Source organism: Mustela nivalis, assembly GCF_964662115.1.
Source record: "Mustela nivalis genome assembly, chromosome: 8".
NCBI classification, from domain to species: domain Eukaryota; kingdom Metazoa; phylum Chordata; class Mammalia; order Carnivora; family Mustelidae; genus Mustela; species Mustela nivalis.
Genome location: NC_139027.1, coordinates 133,027,731 through 133,051,828, shown reverse-complemented (window position 1 = coordinate 133,051,828; position 24,098 = coordinate 133,027,731). Strand labels below are relative to the sequence as shown.

General features: G+C 45.4%; 1 protein-coding gene across 1 annotated transcript in view; it reads left to right on the top strand.

The window, feature by feature from the left end:
- The window catches only part of UBE2V1 (ubiquitin conjugating enzyme E2 V1), a 29,782-nt gene extending 7,644 nt beyond the window's left edge, over positions 1 to 22,138 (top strand). Inside the window, exons 2-4 of the mRNA XM_082744898.1 lie at positions 10,226 to 10,374; positions 19,249 to 19,374; positions 20,577 to 22,138. Coding sequence (XP_082601024.1) covers positions 10,226 to 10,374; positions 19,249 to 19,374; positions 20,577 to 20,723 — 422 coding nt within the window. The 3' untranslated portion in view covers positions 20,724 to 22,138. The remainder of the gene's footprint in view (positions 1 to 10,225; positions 10,375 to 19,248; positions 19,375 to 20,576) is intronic.
- Positions 22,139 to 24,098: the final 1,960 nt, after the last annotated feature.

The window sequence follows — 24,098 nt, the reverse complement described above, 5'->3', positions numbered from 1 at the left end:
TCTAAACAGTGTAGAATATCCTTTCATATATATTTTATGAAACAAAGGTCATCTTGTAGTGAAGAATCCTTTGGCTTGTGTGATTTGGGTAAAAAAAACAAAAACACAGTTTTCCGTCATTTTAAAAAATGTAGATTTCCCTACAAGTCTCTATCATACTTGACTAAAAAATAAACTTAGTTATTAATTTTTAATGATTTAAAAATAAAAGACATTAGGTTTCTCAGTTACATGGTATCAGTGTTCAGTGTTTTGGCCACAGTAGACCTTGTTAGAGTTTACAATAGGAAAGGAAAAGCTAGTGCTGTGTCTCCTGACAGGAAACATTTATTGAGCACCATTGTATACCAGGTAACACACCAGATTCTGGGGAGGCAGGACTGAATGAGTCACAGCTCTAGCTCAAGAAGCTCTGAGAGTGAGTCAGACAATAAAAATGAAAGAAAATAAAATGTAAAGAAAAAAGAAAAGGTCCAGCACAGACATTGCATGATGGTAAATGGATGTGGGGGAGGAGCGCTCCAAGAAGACCTTTGCCTGGCTTCTAAATTAAGATTTCTGCTTCTTCCCAAGATCATTCAGAATTCAGTGTATAACTTTCCTTCGGCTATTTAATCCATACTTATAATCTTTCTAACATAATGGCTTTCTTTTAATAGTGCTATGAATGTTTCCATGCTGTATTTTCAGAAATAAACCAGAGTTAGAATTCTGTGACATGGAGCGTTATTCATTCCGAAATAAGATCCCTCGCTGACCCCCAGCCACCCCTTCATTCAGTCGGCAAGCACTTGAGCACAGAGGCTGGCAAAGCGCTCCTTGCGGGGCTGAAGGTTTGGCAGTGAACAGAAGAGACGGAGTTTCACTTTCATGGAGCTTATTTATGTTCAGATGAGAGAGACAGTAGACAAGTAATAATTAGAGATGAACGTATTAAAAATGTCAAGTGGTAGCCAGTGCGGTGAAGAAAAGCAAAGCAAGATAAGGGAATGGGAAGTCCAGCCTTAGTGAGGAGTAAGAGAACCACCTCACCGGCCATCCAGAGAATCCCAGGGGAGGCAGAAAGTGAAGTTGCCAGTTCGTGTGGGAACTGAACGAAGGTGGGTATGGCCAAAGGAGGACAAGGAGCAAGGGAGCGGGTGGCAGGAAAGGCTGGAGACACGGGTGGTGCTCCAGTATGTGCTGGGTCGGCCAGTGGAGGGCTGGGTGAGTGACAGGAGCAAACTTACTTTAAAAAGCTCACCGCGGAGACAAGACTGTAGGTATAGGCCAATAGGCTGGGCACCAGTTAGGACGCTGAGGGGGCACGGACTACAGGGACCACAGTGGACATGGCAAAGATGACCAGATTTGGAATATATTTGGAAATGGACTGAGTATGGGGGGTGAGGGAAAGATTTCTCATCTTGACCCCAGGGTACTTGACCAGAGCAATCCGGTACATGTTTGTGCCATATATACTGAGATAGAGGAGTGGGTGGTTTGGGGAGATTTTTTTTTTTTTTTTGGAAGGAATACAAGGTTCTGTTTGGAAGTGTTTTAGGTTGTAGGCATCTAACCTTCCTTCGTGTGGGTGAAATAGCCTGGGGATGGGGGAATGGAAGAGAAAGAGGCCAGGCAGTCAGTATGTGGAGGTTGGAGAGGTGAGCCGAAGGAGTCAGTGAGATAGAGAATCTGAGGCTCAGGGAAGCCCCTGAAATCGCCACTGGAGCGCTAAGAAGTGGGAATTGGGGCTGAAAATCTGCCCCAGGTTTTGCTAGAGGGTCCCCTTGTGCCCCTGACCAGAGCAGTTTTGGCAAGTGACTAGACAGAAAGGATGATTAGGACAGGTGCAGGTAAGGTGCAGAACGGCAGACGAGAAAAAACCCTTGGAGGTTTTTTGCTAAGAAGGAACAAAGAAGTGAGATGGTAGCTGGGGAGAGTCTGGGATTGGGCGAGGGGTTGGGGGTTTGATTTTATGACGGATGATGCAATGGGCTAATGAAAGGGATGCGATAGAAAAGTTACTCTGCCGGGAATTCCACACAGCGCTTTATGGGTTTTATCTCGTCAGTTCTTCTTGCCACCCATAGCGTCAGGGAGCGATGGCATCCCTGCTTCCCTGAGCCTCGAGGTAGCTGCTAGAGTCACACAGCTAGATTGCCAGGAGACTGTGGAGCGGAAACTTGATTCCCAGGTCTTGCTCTTAATCCTTTGTGGAGAGATTATAGAATTTTCTCTAGCATGCACGCTGATTGTTTTGTGTGGGAGATAACTTAGCCGTTGCTCTGACGAGAGTTTAAAAATTGGAGTGATAACAGGGCACCTGGCTGGCTCAGCCAGTACAGCGCGCAGCTCGTGATCTTGGGTTTGCGAGTTCAAGCCTTAACATTGGGTGTAGAGATTATTTAAAAATAGAATCTTTCAAAATATATAATAGAATGCTAGACCAGGTGGGTATCCTCATGATTGTGTGTTTGTGACATGTAAAGATCATTATTCCATACAAGGAAGCATGGGTGACCTTGTGCTGTTTCGGGGGGGGGGGGGGCAGAGTGAGAGAGAGAGAGGGAATCTTAAGCAGGCTCCACGAGAGTCAGACACTTAACTGATGGAGCCACTCAGGCACCTCTGTGCTTATTTTTTTATAAAATGGAGTTTGCATACCTTTTTATCCTCTCCCCCTACCTCCAATTTAGGATTTTTCAACAAATACTCACGGTAAGCCTGCTCTGTACAGGCCAGCAGTTTTTTTTTTCTCACATTGTAAGAATGGGAACCACTGCCACAGTCATGCAAATTGATATGTGCTGCCTTAAGTCTCCTTAACATTCCTTTGGGGGGGGGGTGGACAGAGAGCAGGAATGTGTACAAGCAGAGGGAATCTCAGGCAGAGGGAGAGGGAGAAGCAGGTTCCCCACAGAGCAGGGACCCTGACGTGGGGCTCAATCCCAGGATCCTGGGATCATGACCTGAGCCGAAGGCAGATACTTAACCAACTAAGCCAGGCGCCCCTCTTAATGTTCCTTCAGTTTCCCACCGCCTGGCACCTTGATAAGATGTTCTGCCATAATACTTGCTCTAAGCAGATGCTTCTGGCTGTGCATCCTGAGACGTCCCTGGTTGCATACTCCTAAGCTGGCCTCTCCTCCTTCCCTGCCCACCCTGGGCATTACGCAGGATATTCACCTTATCTCTTGGCCTACTTGGAGCATAGAGACCCTGGCGATAAAGTCTGGTCCCTCTTGGTAGCAAGGCCCCACCTCCAGCTTTCATCAAATTCAGAGGGGTCTTGGACCCTCTCATTGCCTTGTGATAGGCTGTGTTTCTGTCATCCAGTTCTAATACTGTTCTGTTTTATTGAGCTTTGTATGTGTATACCTTTTTGGCATGTGTATTTTGTTTTCATAGTGAGACTTTATACTTTATCGAGCTCTGAGACTTCTGTTTTTATTTCTTTCATAGCCCCTCGAAGGTCTAGCATGGTATTGGATAAGTGTTGGGTATTCTTGCACAGAAAGAAGTTGTAAACGATTATGTTACCGACAAATTTATAGGAAAATTTTGACAAGCAGGTAAAAAGCCTAGCAAACTTTTTTTTTCTTTTAAAGATTTTATTTATTTATTTGAGAGAGAGAGAACAAGCGGAGGGGAGAGGGAGAAGTCATCTCCCTACTGAGCAGGGAGCCTGAATTAGGACTCAGTCCCAGGATCCTGGGATCACAACCTGAGCCAAAGGCAGACGCTTAACTGACTAGCCGCCCAGGTGGTCACCCCTTCTAGCAAACGTTATTTGCAGGCCTGAAACGTGTGGATTTTTTTGCTTAGAAGTGTGGAGTGAGCTCGGTTTTACACACATTAAACATGGTTAACCCCAGAATGGTGCCTTACCAAATAGAGTTCAGTAAACCACTTAACTAGGTGTTCATTAGCCACTCCTGTGTAAATATCAGAAAAAACTGAATGAACTGCTCCATAATTTTATAATCCCTGATTTCTGCTAGCTGTTCTTATTCTTCAAAACTGCTTTTAGTCAGTTTTTGAGTGAAAATAAAAGTTTATGTCTTAGTAAAAATGAATTCAGAGTGACAGTTCCCTTTTAAAGCTGTTGAGTTTGTGGACTTAAATTCTTCAGTATTTAGCTAAATAAAGGTGAACAGAGTACTTAGCCACTCCATGCCAGATTAGCATAGTGTTTATCAATCTTACCCTTCTGACAAAAAAGTTTTTAAGAACTCTCTGAGCTAAATCTAGGATGTTAGGGATCAAAGAGATTCTTGAGAACAATTAGGTGTCCCCACACATAGTGATGGTTCATAAGCAGAACTTGACCCACAAATACTTGGTCAGACCAGAGGAGTGACTGTCGCCTTTATTTATTTATTTATTTATTTATTTAGATTTTGTTTATTTATTTGACACAGAGAGAGAGAGATCACAAGCAGGCAGGGGGGGTGGGGGGAGCAGGCTCCCCACCAAACAGAGAGCCTGATGCGGGGCTCGATCCCAGGACCCCGAGATCATGACCTGAGCCGAAGGCAGAGGCTTAGCCCACTGAGCCACCCAGGCACCCCTGACTGTCCCCTTTGAATAGGACATATATTCTCCAGCTTACCTCGGTTCTTAACACTCCCTATTTTAAGCCAGACATTAAAGAAAATTTGTAAAGCTATCCTACTCTTCTCACTAATTTTCTTTTGTTCTTTGGAAACTAGTTATCTCGTAAGATAGGTTATTTATCTGAACACATGATGATTTGTTGTAGTTAGTTTTATTTTTTTTTAATATTTATTTCTTTTTATTTTTTTAAGATTTTATTTATTTATTTGACACAAAGAGAAAGATCCTAAGTAGGCAGAGAGGCAGACAGAGAGAGAAGGAAACGGGCTCCCTGCTGAGCAGAGAGCCCAATGCAGGGCTCGATCCCAGAACCCTGAGACCATGACCTGAGCTGAAGGCAGAGGCTTAACCCCCTGAGCCACCCAAAACTTGAGAACTGCTGTTCAAATGGAATGAATGCTTATTGTAATTAATCAGTATATTGTTCAATTATTCCAATATTTATATGTATGTTCCAACTCCCACTTGGAATGTTTTTGGACAACCTAATAGATAATTAGCCATTCCAGAGTTTTTTGATTTTTTTCAACTTTTTTTTTCTTTAAGTAGGCTCCATGCCCAGCATGGGGCCCAACACTGGACTTGAACTCATGACCCTGAGATCAGACCTGAGCTGAGATCAAGTTGGATGCTTAACCACCCACGCACCCCTTAAACTTTTTCTGAATCCTCTTTTATAACTTGAATCAAATTTAATGATCCTGTAATGTCAGTACTGCGAGAACTGCATTTCTCTGTCCTGTGTGGTGCTCTGCAGTTGTTCCAGATGCGAACCCAAGATAAGTGGAACCCTTTATTTCATTGGTTCAGTTGTGTACATGGGCTTTAACTGAATGTCTGATCCGGTAGAAATGACTGTTGGAAGTACAGAATTAAATAATAGAATATTTTTTCCCTATTTCACAAGTAGAAATCAAACCTCAGAAGAATATAACTTGAATTTACTATTTGAAACTAATACAATGAGCTTGTGATCTTTGGATTAGGAATCCCTTATCAGATCTGCTTGTTAATGAAGAGGTAATATTTCCAGCCTCAACATTTTACTTAAGTTTACAAGAGAGGTAGTCTTATCAGGAATAGTTAATCCAGCCTGATTTAGATAACTGACACAAGAAGGCACATTTTTCATCTTTCCAAAAAGAGCAGCTTGAAATAGAAGTCACACACATAGCTTCTGTTCCGAGGCTCAGCTGTGGTAACTGTTGCACTTTGCCATTATGCATTTGTCTTGAACAGGCTTTAAAAATATTAAAAAATACGGACTACTTACTTAAAACTAGTCACTTAAAAAACCATTAAGTCAGATTCCTATTCATATGAATGAGGGCCTGAGAAGGTAAGGGAGCTTGATAGGTATCTGGAGGAAGCGTGTTCCAGGCAGAGGGAACAGTCATTGTGAAAGCCCAGACATAGGACCTTGTTTGAGTGTAGTTGGCATATTTCCTAAGTGTTTTGTTTTGCACGTAATGAGATCGTGGTAAAAGAAATCAGAAAATACAGAAAAGGTAGGGGACGGGGATTAAAGAGTACACTTATCATGATGAAAAAAATAAAATGATTTTAAAAAGAAAACACAGGAAAGAGGTTGGAATCACCCATTATCCTTGCACCTAGAGATAACCACTGTTACCTTCTCCGTCTCTAACCTTTTCAGCTTTGTTAAGCTGCTTAAAATGTCACCTAGCATCTGCCTTAGTTTCCTAGGGCTGCCGTAACAGTACCACACACTGGGTGGCTTACACAACAGGAATATGTGCTCATGGCTCTGGAGGCTAGAAGTCCAAGCTCAAGGTGTCAACAGGTTTATTTCTTCTGAGGCCTCTTCCTTCGCTTGCCTCCTCCTGTGTCCTCACACTCTGTCTCCGTGCACTCTTGCTTCCATTGTTTCTTTGAATCTCCTCTTATAAGGACACCAGTCAGATTGGATTAGGGCTCATCCTAATGGACTCATTTTAGTTTTCATTTATGTGTGTGTATTGTTTTGTTTTGTTTTAGAAAGTATACGCATGGGGTTGGGGTTGGGGGGGTTGGTCAGAGGGAGAGAGAATCCCAAACAAGCTCCCTACCCAGGGAGCCCGACATAGGAGGAGCCCGACATAGCGCTGGATCCCAGGACCCCAAGATCATGACCCAAGCCAAAATTAAGAGTCAGACAGTCAACCAACTGAGCCACTCAGGAGCCCCTTTTGTTTATATATTTTTAAGAGATTTTAAAAATACCTATATGTGTGTGTGTGTGTGTTTAAGTAAACTGCGCCTCCTACATGGAGCTCAAAATCACAACCCCAAGATCAAGAGTCACATACTCTACCTTCTGAGCCAACCAGGTGCCCCCAGTGGTCTCATTTTAACTTAATCACATCTTTAAAGGCCTTATTTCCAAATACTGTCACATTCTGAGGTGATAGCAGTTAGGGCTTCAGCATATGAATGGGCAGGGACACAATTCACCTGTTAGACCATCTGACATTTATCAGTCTTCCTCTCCAGATGATGGTGTCCCTTCGGTACTCAGGTACTCATTTTGTTAGCGCAGGCTTATACATTAACCAGTGGTAATAGCCGTAGCTCCACACAGTGATGCCCCTCCCTGCTCCGCTGCCCAGGCAAATTACTTAGAATTAGTAAAGATTCAGAGTTAACTCTCTGGACGAAAGACATTGTATTTTCTGGTGTTTTGCTTATAACATCATAAACATCCTTTAGTTTCGTGTTTGCTGAGGAATGCAAGCCAGTATAGCCGAATCATCCAGTTGACTATTTAGATTAAAAATGCCAGTGCTTTACAGATGAGCCATTCAAGTATGCTTTCCAGTTTATTCTGTTTCCTTTAAAGTACTGTGCGTGTCACTTACTCTTACCTTCAGTCAGCCGACTCGTTTGCTTACATTTATGCTAAAAGGAAATTTTTTATCATACCATCATTGTACATGGGAAGTTAGTATAATATTACTTGGCCTTAAATTATTTTCCCATCCAATTACTAACCAGGCCCAACCCTGCTTAGCTTCCGAGATCAGACAAGATCAGGCGCGTTCAGCGTGGAATGGCCATAGATACCTTAAATTATTCTTAAAAATGAATACAGAGGGGCACGTGGGTGGCTCAGCGGGTTAAAGCCTCTGCCTTCGGCTCAGGTCATGATCCCAGAGTCCTGGGATCAAGCCCCACATGGGGTTCTCTGCTCAGCAGGGAGCCTGCTTCCCTTCCTTTCTGTTCCTGCCTCTCTGCCTACTTGTCTGTGTCTGTCAAATAAATAAATAAAATCTTAAAAAAAAAAAAAAAGGCTCTGCCTTCAGCTCAGGTCATGATCCCAGGGTCTTGGGATCGAGCCCCTCATTGGGCTCCCTGCTCAGCAGGAAACCTACCTCTCTGTCTCCCACTCCCCCTGCTTGTGTTCCCTTTGTCACTTGTCTCTTTTTGTCAAATAATTAAAATCTTTTAAAAAAAAAAAATGAATGCGGAACTGTCAAGTGAAGTGTTCAGTTCTGGCCACCGAGATCCTCTCCTGTAACTACCATTGGCAGCTCCGCCTTCCACTTGCTCGGACACAAGCCGGGAAGCCGGAGTGGTAGACTGCTCGGCTTTCGTGCTTCTCAGGCAGTCTGGCCGCAAGTCTTAGCACTGTGTACCTCCCGAATAGCTGGAATTGCACTACTTCTCACCACCTTCACCAGCCCAAGCCAGTATGTTCTTTTGCCAGGATTTTTACAGGAGGCCGAAGCTCCCTTCGCCTCACTCTGTGCACAGCAGTCAGAGAGATCCTATTTTTAAAAAGCAAGTCAGATCCCACCACTCCTCTGTTCGGAACCCCGCTGTCTTCGCAGATCAGTAATTGGAGTCTTTACCCATCCCCTGCTCCTCCCTCTCACTGTCCCGCTGCTAGCTGAATTGGGCTCTTGCTGTTCTGTGACATTCCAGTCAAGGTCTTACCTGCGGGTCTGAGCGCTTGCTCTTTCTTCATTGGAAGCCTCTCCGCTCAGCTCTCGTAGGTCGTGCACCTTCACGCAGGTTAGGGACAGGACCTCAGGACACCTGGTCGCAGTAAGGCTTTCCTTGATCTCCCCCGTTTAAAGATGGAGCTCCTCCCCCTACTGCTCCCTGCTCCAGAACGCCACCAGCTGTCCTCGTCTCTGATCTGTATTTCTGTTCTGTGATTATCTGTCCCCGCTAGCATGTCAGCTCCACTGGGGACAGGCATTTTTGTTTTTTCACTGCTTAGTCCCCGTTGCCTAGAAAAGTGCCCGACACAGAGCAGGTGCTCCGGTATTTACTCCAGTTGAACGAATAATAGAGGCGCCCCACCTTAGGAAACACTCATAGATCCTGGGAACCACCTCCTAGTCTGCAGTCCCTCCAGTGAGTTTTCCTCCACGGCTCCGTGTTAAGTGCTGCTCACCTCAGGGTGTCTGGCCAGTCGGAGGCTCAGCATTCAAGGCAAAAGAGAGCGTATAATTTGTCTGAATTTGAGTTTTTTTCCCCCAGAGGTTATAGGTCAAATGCCGGGGAGGCAGGTGGAAGAGGGGACAGAGGGGCAGGCAGGCCTGGCTGGGAGAACGTTCCTGGGAGGGTTGCTCGGAGCCCAAGCACAAGAAGAGAGTTGCTCTCCCTGCCCTTCCACAGCCTCGTCCCCTGTTTGTCCCCAGTGCCTCGGTTCTCTTCTGGAAAACACCCAGAAATGGCTCAAGCCTTAATCTGAACTCAGGTATAGTAGCTTAAACCTGTGAGATGTGTTTGTGTGATTTCTTCCACGAGCTACTTGCCAGGCTTTGGAATTTTTGGAAACAAGTAAATCAGAGAACCAGCTGCTCTCTTTGGGCTTTTTCATAAGAGAGAAACTACAGCTTGAAAATTTTACCCTTGGCGCCTTCAGTTGACTCTTAGCTGATCAAGAGAATACTGTTTTTATTTCATGTGGCTGTCGCGGCTGGTTGTTCCTCCTGAGGTAGTTTGAACGTCTTTCCAACAAATGCACATACCCTTAGCCTCAAAAACGTGTAATAAGAACGAAACAAGAGCAGGAGCCTTTTCTCTTCTGAGGCAGTTGCTACTCATGATAACCAGTGTTGGTGGTTTTCATCTGTTCTGGACCCAAATTGATCAACATATTGACACAAACTTTTTTTTTTTTTAAGATTTTATTTATTTATTTGACAGACAGAGAGCACAAGAAGGCAGAGAAGCAGGCAGAGAGAGAGAGAGAGGAGGAAGCAGGCTCCCTGCTGAGCAGAGAGCCTGATGTGGGGCTCGATCCCAGGACCCTGGACTCATGACCTGAGCCGAAGGCAGAGGCTTTAACCCACTGAGCCACCCAGGCGCCCCTTGACACAAACTCTTGATGAAGTTTATCAAAGCTGCGGGACCTGGGGGGGAGGGGGCATGGTCTTTCTAGGCTTGGTTTAGTGGTCACTTCACCTTAAACAAAACCACGACCCTTCCTCATGGGCACGCTGCTCGGTCCCAGAAGCTCTGTAAGCAAGTTTAAGAGACGACAACTCTCAGCCAGTTTTTTTTTTGCATGTCAGCATCTCTATATCCACATAGTAATAACGAGCAGCGAGACCTAGGCTTACAGGTTCCCCTGGAGTTGCTAGTATCTTGAATTTCTTTCCATTTATTTTAGGAGTAAAAGTCCCTCGCAATTTTCGACTGTTGGAAGAACTGGAAGAAGGCCAGAAAGGAGTGGGAGATGGCACAGTTAGCTGGGGTCTAGAAGATGACGAAGACATGACACTTACAAGATGGACAGGGATGATAATTGGGCCTCCAAGAGTAAGCGTCGAGCTACGGCTATAAATGTCAATGTCTTAAATTCACTGTGCCTCCTTTTAAGAAATATTAGCCTTAATCACGGAAAAAACTCGGTATATTTTCTGAAATGTGGCTATTCTGTTTTGACCAGTTTCAGTTTATATATTTGAACCTCCTCTGATGCTGTTTAATCCTTCTACATGGTAAGCAAAAACCTGTTCAGACTCCTAGTGTGAATTTCCATGGCAGTGGAGGCAGGGAGCTGCGAGGTCATTGTACCCTCACGTGCACTTCAGAAGAAATTCGTGGGCTTATCAAATAACAGGTTTCAGATACAGGCAGCGTTCCGAAGACCGTGTCCAAACGAACTTCGGAAAGCCTTCACGGCTATGGATTTCATTCACAGTTTCCCGGTCTGCCACACGCCCATGTCCTAATTCATCAGGCTGTTCAGCAAAGGCTTTTTGCCTGCCTGGTTGGCCCTGGTCTCCTGCAGGCACCGTGAGATCCAGAGGCCTTTGCATGGAAGACAGAGACAACGGGGAGGAGAAAATTGACCTCTCTTTTAGAGCTTCATGATCTGTGAGGGTTCCCAGACTTCATAAGTGCTAGCTAGCTTTTTAGTGTATGTAGTAAAACCCCCAAGAAAAGTCATTGAATTCTCACAAGAACCTATTGTTCGAGAACCTGTTGTTAGTAGCATTAGTATTACTATTGTGTTGTCACATCCCATTTTACAGGTGAGGAAACAGACTCAGAGAAGTCAAGTCACTTGCCCAAAGTCACATACCTGATAATTCCCAAAGGGGTTCAGACTCCCTACCCTGTGCTCTTAACTTTATGCTACATTATCTCTTTTCTGTTTAGATTTTGAGTTTTCGTTTGTTCCCTTATAGAATTACCTAGAATGTTAAGTAGTAATATGAGGTAGGAGTAAGGAAATGGATTCCCATAATATGACACTTGTTTCAGACTATGGGAGATTCTGCCTGAATGTAGCAGGACCTTTCCTGTGTGTGCTTGTGCTTAAAGATGATGGCGGCCATGCACTCTTTTCACTGTGCGCACAGGCCCTGCACCAGCTCCGGGGGCAGTAGACAAGTGGGATGTGGCGCCGTCTGAAACAAGGAGGAAGGTCATGCTCATTAACTGTTAGGAAAATCTATTGTTCATCATGGACCGTCCTAAACACTCACGGTGAATGACTGGCTTTGCTGTTTAATGTTACTTCTTGAATCATCTTTGACCCTGTGGTTTTATTTTCTGGGTTTAAAAAAAAATCCAATTTACTATTTTAATTTATTTTTTTATCTTAAAAAAAAAATCTCTGAAAACCAGGATTTCTGGATCTATTAAATACTGGGGAAAACTCGATCTAGAAAGCGTGTTTCTTCATGGAGATCGTTTCTTGCCATCTCTGAAAGCCCGCTGTTTGCTGATGGCTTCCTTCACTGCCATTCTTCTCTGCCTAAGAGCGGGTTAGGCGGCTTGAGGAGAACCCTCTTCCCTCGACTCCCCCTCGCACCTGGAAATGACACAGCGTGAGTTAGTTGTTCAGGAGATATGTTCATTAGCAGATCGATGCTCAGGCTCTAACAAATTAAGAACGAAGCAGTGTACAACATTGCGAATACTAAATACTACTGAACCATATGCTTAAACAAATGAACCACCAAACTCCATTGAAAATGTTCTGTTCTACCTACAACACCTTGGATTATCCTGAGTTTCATTTTAACTCTTTCCGCAGGGCTCTCCCTTTTAGTGAGTGGCCATGGTATGCAAGGGGCTCTCCATACATTCTGTATATTTACATGTATGTGCATGTATACACACACATACATGTATGTATTGTATTTTATATGTGTGTGTGTGTAGTAGCTTCACCGAGATGGAATTCACATATCGTAGAATTTACTTACTGTAGAATGTACTTACGAAGTTACTGTTCAGTGGATTTTGTTATATTCAGAACTGTGCAACTGTCACTAATTTCAGAACATTTTCACTACCTCAGAGAGAAACCTCCTTCCCCATTGGCAGTCACTCCCAGTCTGTGCCCACCACACTCCCTCACCTTTGACAACCTCATTTACTCTCTGTCCCTATGACTCTGTCTGTTCTAGATATTTCATATAAATGGAATCACACAGCATGTGGTCTTTTGTGGTAGTTTTTACTGTTTTCAGGGTTCATAGAAGTCCTAGCACTTACCAGTTGTTCATTCCTTTCTACGGCTGAATAGTATTCCATTGAGTAGATGGACTGTATTTTCTTCATCCATGAACTAGCTGATAGATATTTGGGTTTGTGGTTTTGCTTTTTGTTTGTTTTGTTTTGCCTATTATGAATAATGCTGCTATGAATATGTGTATACAGGATTTTGTGTGGACATAAAAGGTTTCATTTCTCTTGGGTGTATACCTAGGAGTGGAACCGTCTGGATCTTATGGTAACTTTATGCTTAACATTTTAAATACCTGCCAGGCTGTTTTCCCAAGCGCCTGTACCATGTACATTTCCACCAGCAGTCCATGAGGGGGTCTGCTTCTCCACACCCTCACCAGTGCTTGCCACTGACTGGTTTTTCACCCTTTTAGTTACACTTGCTCTGGTTCCCCAAGGTTAAAAACAAGGTCGTAAAAAGAACTGTCTGCTTCTAGGTGCTTCCTGTGACCAGTCTGCTTAACGACTAGCCTACAAGGCATATGCTGGGCCTCTGGAATAGCAACATAATTATTAAAATATCTAAATAGAACACTTAGCAACTCATCTGCCTACTGGATTTTTGTATAACTGTATAACTCAAAAGAAAATCCTCCATCAAAAGTGACCCAGCAATTCTCGGAATTTACTCAGCTTTTTTTAATGTGTTGCCCAAATGCCTGTTTGTGCATTCGGAGTTCCGGAAGCCACGTCAGTGTCTTTCACGAGACCATCGTGTATACGGTTTAGCTGCTGAAAAGAGACAGCTTAATGTGTGCTGAAATGGAATGATTTCCATGATATTTAAGTGAAAAAAGGTACAAAGCAGTATAGGAAATGCTGCCCCCGGAGTTTGGGCGGGGAGGGGCAGGGGGAAGAGGGTCATACATACACTCGTGCTTCTTTGTGTTTACAGTACTTTTGGGGGAACAGGAAAGAAGTTGGGGGCGACGGTTGCCTTCTTCAGAAGGGATCTAGCTGGTTGGGACGAGGGTGGAAAGGAAACTCATTTCTTACCATATGTGTGTTCGTTTTTGAATTTCTATGTGTGCTCGTTTTTGAATTTTTTTTTTTTTTTAAGAAGGCAAGTTCTCCAAACCTAAAAGTAAGTTTCTCATCCAAGTGCCCTTTGCAAAATGCAGGCAAATCCAGCTGTCTGCAGCATTTAACGTGGATTATTTCTGCTCTGGCCACAGAGGTGCTAAGAAGAGCCAGGTTACAGAGCAGTTTCTTGGCTTCGGCACCACTGACATCTTGAGCTGGATCATTCTTTGTTGTGGGGCCATCCTGTGCATTGTTGGATTAGCGAGACCCCTGGTCCCTGCTCACCAGATGCCAGTAGCACCTCCCTCCCCGAGCTGTGACAGTCATTAATGTCTCCAGATGTTTCCTAATTCCCACACCCCTCAAGGGAGAAACCAAGTCAGAAATTGCCTTGGTTGAGAAACACTGTTTGTGTCTCTGGGTTGTCCAAGATAATGTTTTTAGGTGTGAGTTAGAGCCTGGGTGTGTTTTTACTTATCTAAAAATACTGTAGGGGCACCTGGGTGGCTCAGTGGGTTAAGCCGCTGCCTTCGGCTCAGGTCATGATCTCAGAGTCCTGGGATCGAGTCCCGCATCGGGCTCTCTGCTCAGCAGAGAGCCTGCTTCCCTCTCTCTCTCTGCCTGCCTCTCCATCTATTTGTGATTTCTCTCTGTCAAATAAATAAATAAAATCTTAAAAAAAATAAAATAAATAAAAATAAAAATACAGTACGCATGCTTAAGAACAAAACATAATTACAGGAATGTGTGAGGTAGAAGGAAAGTGACCCTTCCCCCATTTCATTATACTCCCCACAGAATGAGTGTGTTTCTACTGGCTTTTGCTTTGGGCACATAAACATAAGCACATAGCCTTTGCAATAAAAATGAGACCTTGCTGTACACAATGTTTTGCACCTTTATTTTTTTCACTTCACAGATGGTGGATGTCTTTCCATGTCAGTGCATCTTGATCTGTCTTTTTAAACAGCTTTATGTGGCAGGTCTGGTACATGAATATATCCTCATAAAAAGTCTCAAACAATACAGAGTATGTAAAGTAAGAAGTTCCCTTTGTTCCCCTTAACTCTTTGTGTTAGTCAGGAAAAGAGAAACGATGCTAGGTATTTCAACAGAGAGAATTTAATATAGGAAGTTGATCAAATTAGTGTTGGACCAGAAAAGCAGGCAGTCACATGTGGGACCACAGAGACAACACTGCAGGGAATAATAACTGCCCTGGCGCTGCGAGGACATGGGGGGCACAGCCATCAGAGCCGAGCAGGGGGAGGAGCTGTCCCAGGAGGCAGTGACAATGTTGGGGACCCTCTTGCCACAGCAGGATACCCTGACTGTGGCAAGAGGGAGAGGCTCGGTGCAGAGGAAGATTTTTGTGTCTTGTCACTGGAGGGGTTTGCAGAAGCCCACTTAAGCTCCACACCCAACTTCCTCAGCTCTGCTGCTGGATGCTAGGGCTGGGGCTCTGTGAACTACATTTTTCCTTTGCCAGCTGGTGCCCTATTAGGTTCCTCCAGTCAGGGACACAGCAGAGTGCCTGAGCGGCAGGGAGAAGGGACTTGCTTCTGCTTGTTTGCTTGTTCTTTCTCCACCACTCTGGCAATGGTCCTTCACCCTGGCATCAGCAGCGGGTGTTTTCAGCCCAGTGACACCTGTTTAACCAATTCCCTATGTTAAATTCGCTGTTAAAATGCCTAGTGCTATGTCTCGTGTCCTGGCTTATCCCTGCCAGCCATATGCCTGCTCTCCAGGTGGACCGTGAGCCGCGTCGGGTCCACCTCCTGGACGGCTCTTCTCGTGCATTTTCTTCCGTCTTCATCCAGAGCTATAGAGACTTTCTCCCTTTTTGAAGGGCCCACTCCTCCTCCTCACACAGCACGTGCCGACCTTGGACAGCACACCTAAGTTATGCACACCTGTGGAAGCTGTTGCTTGAGGAGCGGTCATCTGGTTGACCTGAGTCACCTTTTCATATACTGAGATTTTGTGATTTTCTCATTTTTGCAACCAGTACCTTTTTCCCTTTGCTCATATCCTACGTTTTAAAACTACACTTATTTCATAGTACTTTTAGATTTCTAGAAAAGGTGGAAAAGTCTGGAAAGTTCCATGTGTACCTCTCCCCCAGTTTCCCATGTTGTTAGCATCTTCTGTTGGGATAGTACCTTTGTCACCAGTGGCCCCATATTAGTGCCTTACTATTAACCAATGTCCGTGTCTGATTTAGATGTTCTCAATTTTTACCTTGTGTCTATTTTCTGTTCCAGAATCCTATCCAGGATACTACGTTATAGTTTGTTGTCGTATCCTGGGCTCTTTGTGGCTGTGACAATTTCAGGTTTTTCTTGCCTTTGACAGTTTGAAGCACGCTGGTCAGGTATTTTGTAGAGTGTCTGTATTGGAATTTATCTGACGTTTTTCATCATGATTCAGCTGGGATTCTCTCATGTATATATTTTAGGCCCAGGAAGTGTTTGCCATCGTTAGGGTCCGGGCCTGTAGTGTGCAGTGGATGAAACATCGCGTGTGCACGTTCACATAGCCTCAGATAGAGGGGGGTGTCTCTCTGCTCTTATAGGTTGTACATATTCTGCAACTGGCTGGTTGTACCAAGACCCATGTCTTGTCCGTCTTTGTCGGTCTTTCCATGTGTGTATCTGGGCCTCAGCCTTTGAAAAGGCTACGAAGTATCCAGTTTTATGAATGTGCCATGTTTGCTCAGTCAGTCCCTTGCAGGTGGACATTTAAATTGTTCATAGTTATTTTTGCTATTGCAAACAATGCTTTTTTTTTTTTTTAATGCTTCATATTTTTATGCAGAAGTACAGGTCTGCTGTAGGAAGTTCCTCGAATTTCTGATTTAAGCATGCCCGTTTCACATTTGATAGGCACTGCCAAACTGCCCCATGAAGCTCTAGCAGTGTCAACAAAGTAGACGGTGTTTCATGATCAAGTAACGAATCTTGAGCAGTGTTCCTCATCCACAGAATGTTCTAGCCCGTTCTTCTCCAGGCACAGTTCCTTTCTTCAGTGAAACCTTTTTAGCAGGTCTCTGGAGCACTAGTAAACCAAACCAAACAGAAAACCAGAACCATTTTCCCATTTTCTACAAAAGTCTTGCTTTGTCCTTTTTAATGATCCTTAAGGTATCTTTATGTTTGCTTGACTTGAGGCATTTTTTACTATGTTGCTGTGAATTTGTCAGTTGAACATCAATGATCAGAAATTTAGTATTTCCTTTCTGCTTTCTAAGAACTTCGTCATAGAGGCACATTTTAAAATTAGTCTTCATAGTGTCAAAAGTAATAAGATCTATTATATGTAATAATCAGAATCCTGTCACCGAGCTGCTCACCTTAGTGCTTAACCATTTTGATGCTTTTGTAACTTAGAATGATGAGTGAAATTTTTTCGAGACTGATAAGCCACACCCGGCAGGTGAATTCATTGGTGCATCAGAACCTCCAAAATGTGACATTGAATATTTTTAAGAAGACTTACTGATTTTGATATTTACCACAAGCGCATACCCCCAGGGACTATTTTATATAAGAAGTTCTGTCTGAATTATGTGACAAAACCATTGAGCATGAATGTAAGGCAGATGTCCAGGGATGAACTTGGGATCCACGCAGTCAGCAGATACGGCCAAGTGCAGAGTTGCTGATGGAGACTGTGCTAGGTGCTGAGGATAGACCTTTTATCCTATTTTCCACAAATCCCTGTCGCTTCCTTCTTGTATTAACTGAGTGAATTTTGATCTTCTGAGGGAGCACCTTAGTTGCAACAGACTGTTCATTTTATAAACTTGTGAAGAGCCATATGTGAGTCAAGGAGCATTTGAGAAATCAATTCTGTTGAGGCCTCTGCCCTCCTTGTTCTCAGTTTGTCGGGGGAGGTCTGACAGGAGACCTCTGGTGGGTGATCAGAAGTACATCTGAGAGGAAGGTGTTCTGGAGCCAGAGAGCTGCAGGGTGGACACAGAACGGCAGCTGGTGTCGGGGCCCCACGGTAGAGAGAAGTTGGGGGCTAGATGGGGGAGAGGAAGGCAGGGCTGCGCACGGTCTGATCCCAGGGCGTGGGCTTCCTTCTCGGGTCCCTAGCCACCATCGGAGGGGTTCAGTTCTTGGTGTTGAGAGATCGGTCAGGCTGCTGTAGTGGAGACCAGATGTAAGGGGGCAGCGAGAGCAGCGACCTGGGGTGACTGAGGGGAGGGGGTGGTGGAGGGACGTGGGTGGGTGTGGGATCGCTCTTGGAGGTGGAAGCTGAGACCCTCTTTTGATTAGAAGGGGGGGTAAGAGAAAAGGGGGTTGTGGTCGGCTCCTGTGTTTTGCTTTAACTAACTGCTCGGTGGTGGTGCCATTTTTAAAGGAAGGAGAGAAGACGAGCAGGTTGAGGGTGGCTGAAAATCCAAAACTGAGTTTAGATTTGTCACAGTTTGGAGTCCCTGTTAAGTGGATGTGAAGGATGAATGCCTTCTGAATATTAAAATAAGTTCCTGTCTTTTTCTCAGGCGTAGACCACCGTTTAGACGTAATGTTTTCAAGGATTTTGGTCACATCTTCTGTAATTTATTCCCCCAAAGACAGCTAGATGGCGCTGTTTGCGTGGGAGCCGTTGCTTGTGCAGGAGGCGCTGAGGAAGGTGGGAGTACTGGTGCCCGAGAACGGGACCCATGGGAGGGTGGGTGGCCTCTGCCTTCGAGGGGCCCAAACTAATCAGACACCTCACCTTTCAGGGTGGTCTTTAGACATGTAACTGATGATAACATCGCCGCTTCAAATAGGACAGAAAGCGGTGGACTCACCTGTCCCGTAGGATGGCTGAGCACGTGTGAGCACGTGATGTTTGAACTGGGTCTTAAGGATGTGTGGTAGTTGAGGTGGGGGCAGGGTGCTCGAGGCAGACGGAACAACCTGCTAGTGACAGCGCGTTTTGCTGCTCATCAGGTGGAAGTTACAGGGAGAAAGTTCATTGCTGTGGGGGATTGGACTTCCCAGTGTTTTTCGACAGAGCCACGGTTGGCATGTGAAGGACGGTCTTTTCCTCTGCGGGCCTGGCATCCGTGGCTCCCCACCTCACCCACGACATGCCTGTAGCCGCGCAGGTGGATGTAAAGCCTGCAGGGGGAGATGGTGCGGCGCACGGCCCCAGAGTGAGGAGGAGGTGGGAACGCGGCTCCCGCATGTGCACCCGCACCCCTGCTTGTGTTTCACATTGAAGTTCTTCTAAAGAGCCGCCTGGCCTGTGCTTTGCACTTGGCGCTAGTTAATGCATTGCTGGATGACCCTAGCGTGAATTAGCATTTGGTGTGGCTTCCCAGAGTAAGGAGGGCCCCTTACACACCATTACCCAGAGCACAGGACAGGCCTGCAAAGTAGAGAAGCTAAAGCAAAAACAAGTCCACCTGATTGGACTTAAACTTGAAACTTCAGTGATACAGTTTTAAATCGTCTTTGTATCCCCCAAGAGTTCATAGACACTAGTGTGGGAACTCATTCCTGCTAACTTCACAGGTAACGGGTAGACTCTGTATAAAGGAAGCAGATGCACCAGTTCCAAGGCAGGGAGGAATGGGGTTTCAAAAGATCTGCCTTTTTGAATTCATGGTTTGTAATTGCCTGATGTCTCTGTACCTTTTTTTTCCAGACAATTTATGAAAACCGAATATACAGCCTTAAAATAGAATGTGGACCTAAATACCCAGAAGCACCCCCCTTTGTAAGATTTGTAACAAAAATTAATATGAATGGAGTTAATAGTTCTAATGGAGTGGTAAGTTGTTTTTCCTGCCCACGCTTGTTCCTTTTGGTTGAGAAGTGCTTTGTGCTTAAACATCAGGGGCGCTGTGGCCCTGAGTCCGTATATTTCATGGTGGTTTGATGCTGAAAGGTACTGCAGTATGAACAGGGGCAGACTCTGGGTGAGGGCCTGTCCCCAAACTATATTTAAATCATCATTTTATGCCACACTCACTCCCGGCCAACCCCCTGCTGCTCACGTGAGATAGAAGCTCATTCTGTCTTCATGATGGGCCCTCCTGAGGTGGGGAGGAGGGGCCTGAGGGACAGAGGTGCGGAATCCTGCCCAGGGTCATACTTGGACTTCCTTTTTTATGGTACAGGCTGGTTTTTCCCCTTTAATGGCCTTGCTTTTTAAATGTATTTTGACTACCATAAATGGAAAAGCAGTCTCCGTTGTCCCAAGAAGGCAGTAATGGCAGCAGTAAATACTACAAAATCAGAGTGATGTTAGTAAATTCTTCCTCCCAGGTTTCTTGCCAAAGGCTTTGAGCCTTTGAGACTTGCTCTCTTATTTAAAGGGGGGGATCAGCAAGCGTTGAAAGGTTTTACTCATTAGCATCATGTGAGCGAAGTCTTTGTTGTGAGATATTGAGAAGACTTGAAAGAACAAAAGAGATGAGCCTTTTTGCTGTGTGTTCACTGTTTCTTGCATCTGAGTTCCACCGAAAGTCCTGAACCCAGAACTCGACCCATGCTTTGGGAGACTTCTTTTGGGAATTGCTGCACTAACTTGAGAGAGTGTGACTCGGAGACAGATCCTTGTCACGAGAGTGTGGATCTGGGCCACCGCTTGCCTTTGCTCCTTACTGCCCCGTGCAGCGGTAGTATCTACCACCTGGGTCTGGAGTCGAGAAGGGGCCAGCCCTGAGCAGTGGCAGCAGCCAGTCCAGGAGAGCAGGTCACTGTTGAGAACCAGTTGGACTCTTGCCGAGTGTCAGGGCCCTGAGGGTGGCTTTACTTACCCATTGTTTCCTTCTCCCAGACAGTGAGGGTTTGGGACACAAACTGACCTGGGGGGAGGGCATCGCACAGGTCATTCTGCCCGTCAGATACCATTATGTGATGGACGTGTTCAACTTGAAAAATGCCTTGAATCCTATCTGCCGCCTTACTCCAGCCTGTAGTGATTCGTTTGTTTGAGAGCCTGACAGTTTTTTGTTTGCCTTTTTGTAGGTGGACCCAAGAGCCATATCAGTGCTAGCAAAATGGCAGAATTCATATAGCATCAAAGTTGTCCTGCAAGAGCTCCGGCGCCTAATGATGTCTAAAGAAAACATGAAACTCCCTCAGCCGCCTGAAGGACAGTGTTACAGCAATTGATCCAAAAGAGAAACCACAGGCCCTCCCCCTCCCCCATTCGATTTAAGCAGTCATTTTCCACAGTAGTACATTTTCTAGATACGTCTTGTAGACCTCAAAGTACTGGAAAGGAAGCTCCCATTCAAAGGCAATTTATCTTAAGATACTGTAAACGATACTAATTTTTTGTCCATTTGAAATATATAAGTTGTGCTATAACAAATCATCCTGTCAAGTGTAACCACTGTCCACATAGTTGAACTTCTGGGATCAAGAAAGTATATTTAAATTGATTCCCATCCTAACCGGTGGGGCACATCTAACTCAACTGTGAAAAGACACATCACACAATCACCTTGCTGCTGATTCATGGCCTGGGGTCTCTGCCTTCTCCCCTTCTCCTCCCCCTGCCTCCCTCCCTCCGTCCCTGCAACAGCCCCTCCAGCCTGGGGTGGCTTGCTAGAGTAGGCGTGAAGGTTTCAGGTCGCAGCCTGTGGGACTACTGCTAGGTGTGCGGGGGTGCTCCGGCTGCACCCCTGGTTTCTTTTTTTAAGTCTTAAATGATGCCCTCCCCCCCTCCAAGCCATCATCCTTTCTCCACTTCCCGTGACCACCCTTGGCCGAAGCATAGATTGTAACCCCCTCTGCTCCCCTCTGAAATTGGCCTTTGGTGAGGAATTCAGGGCTTTCCCCATATCTTCTCCCCCACCTTAATCGAGGGGTGCTGCTTTTTTCCTTCCTCCTCCTCAAGACCCTTTTTGCACCATCACCACCCAACACTTGACACCCTTCCTTGCTTTGGCCAGAAGCCATCAGGTAAGGTTGGAAAAGAGTCTCTGACTTCCCTCGTTTAGTTTTGGAACCATATGTACTCACTCTCCACCAGCCTGGGAATGAATACTGGGTCCTCAGCCCTGCCACCCTCTGCTGCCGCCGTCGTCAGCTGATGTGGTTTTTTAGCTCAGGTTTTGATAAAGTGAAAAGAACAGTCACCAGGGGTACTCAGACCTGCCAGCTCTCAAAGTGCTTGGTGGTTAAACTTGGAGAAAGGCCACAGAAGACACTTGTAAGCACACACGATCCCTCTGAATGAATTGTTTTTCTTTTCCTGTAATTGCTTTTGCTTTTAAAAATTGAAGAAGTTTTAAACAGGGTTCTCATGTGGTCATCTTACAATCCACTGGGGTCTGGTTTGGAATCTGACAACTGGAACAAAAAAGAACCTTGAATTCGGTGCATACTTTGGTTTTGGTGCTGCTGCTTCTCACGGTCCTCAGCAGGGATTAAGAAAGAACTCGGTGTGCACAGCAGATCCCCGAAATTGGCGGGCTTGACTTCCTGGCAAATTGCTGCATTTTTCCACTTTTCTGTTCAGGACCACTAAATGCTGAGATGTGGATGCATACCGAAATAAAAGCGATTCATTGTGTTCTAAAGGTTTTTTTTTTTTTTTTTAACTTAGTGTTTATATAAAACCACCTTTTGAAGCAGCAACTATCAAGTCTGAAAAGCAATCGATGTTTCCATTAATCTTTTTCTGGGGGATACCTTAGTTCTAAGGATTTAACATCCTATAAGCAAAGTTGAACATAACAGTATTCCATAAGCAGCCTTTTTATTGTCAGACCATTGCCTGATTTTAATATAATAAAAAAAAAGTGTGCGTTAATATTTAAGAAGCTGTGCCCTTCTTCCTCTTGGCATATAATTTAGGAACAGAATTTTATGTCTTAAATGCTTTGGGGTTCAAATGGATGTCCTAAACCAGGGGTCAGTGGTTTGCTGACCTTCTTCCTCCAAGGTCCTAAGTCAGTAAGTACTTGGGCTTTGTGGGCCAAGAGGCAAAACTGAAGGTACTGTGTAAATATTTATATAGTGAGAAAATGGATTTCCACAAAATTGTTTATTGATGGAATTCAAAAATCTAGTAACTGAGTATAGTTCTTTCCTAACGTTAGAGCTCAACTGATGAGAAGAACGGAATTCTTTCTTTAGAGGATAACATTTTCTTACTGGAATTCAAAGTTAGTATTCCTGGTTTATCAAATCTGTAAATGTTCATCTGTAAAAATAGTTCTTTACCAAGGGGCTGTGCACAACAGTCAGTGGGCCAGCTTTGGCCCATGCACCACAGTTCACCAACCCCCAACCGGCGAGGTGATGGCGCAGGGGGCGGCGGGGCGGGCTAGGGGTAGTGTCTCTGCTTTAAGTAGCTTTGTAGACTCCAGCTACTAAGTCCCCTCTAGTACCTACTTAGAGCCGGATTTAGGAGTCTATTGGAAGGGACTTTCACATGGATTTTTGGTGTTTGAGATCAAATTTTTGCCTGACAGTGGACAGTTTATCTACTGCCTACTGTGTACGGAGTGGACATGTGTCTGTGGCCGTTTTTATCCAGGATTTGAACTTCTGCTGTGGTCCCAACCGCCAGCAGGCACGACCTTGGTGTCCTGTGGCAGGAGCCAGGCCATTCTTTTGTGGCTGTTGGGGCCAGCTCAGATGTCAGAACCTGGTGCCCGGGTACAGCCAGATTATTTCTGCCAGGCCACTCAGAGAAGGCACTGCCCGAAATTCTGCCAGGTGGGTCCCTAGGAGGCCTCCGGAGTGAATTCCTGCCTTCCAGCTGTGGCTTCTCCGCACTCAGTCCTACCTTCCCTGAGGGAGGGAAAGGACAGGGGAGGTTCTAGAATTATTTCAAAATGCTGCTGGAAAACCCCCAAGGCCAATTCAGGGCTGAATCGAAAGGTGGCAGCGCTCTTGTGCATGTGACCTCCAGAGAGACGAACGAGCCATCTGAAATGCTGGAGTGTGCACTTCTCAGCTTCTTGGTGTGCGACAGAGAACTGACCTCCGAGCTTGTGGAAATTTGCCCAGAACCGTCTTGTGATAACAGAATCTGATCTGTGGTTATGCTCCCCCAGACATGTGATTTGCCCCTCACTGTTGCTGGTGGGTTTACAGGTGGTCTGCACTTTGGGCCTGAGTTTAGGGCAGAGAAGCAGCACTTATCCGGGGGGCTGAGCACGCTGCTTCGCCGGGTGGCCTCCGCTCACATCTCCAGGCCCTAGCGCCTGCAAGGTCTTTGCTCTTGAGGGAAGACCCTTGTGTTCTTCACCGTGTAGACCTGCAGGGTGTCGGGGTACATGGAGGTCTTCAGAGTGATCTGAGAGGAAGCACCCCCTGATAACACCAGCAGCAGACTGTGGTGGGTCTCCACTACCTGTGACCTTGGACTTCGATCGTAGGATGAGGGCAGGGCTCTTGAGCTTCCGCTCCACCAGGCTGGGAAAGTTCCTGGAGCCTTCTGGTTGGGGGCAGCGCTGGGGTCCTGGTGCCTTCAGTTGTGATGGTGTCGAGTAAATGGCACAGACTCCATGCGCTGCTGCTCCGCCCACC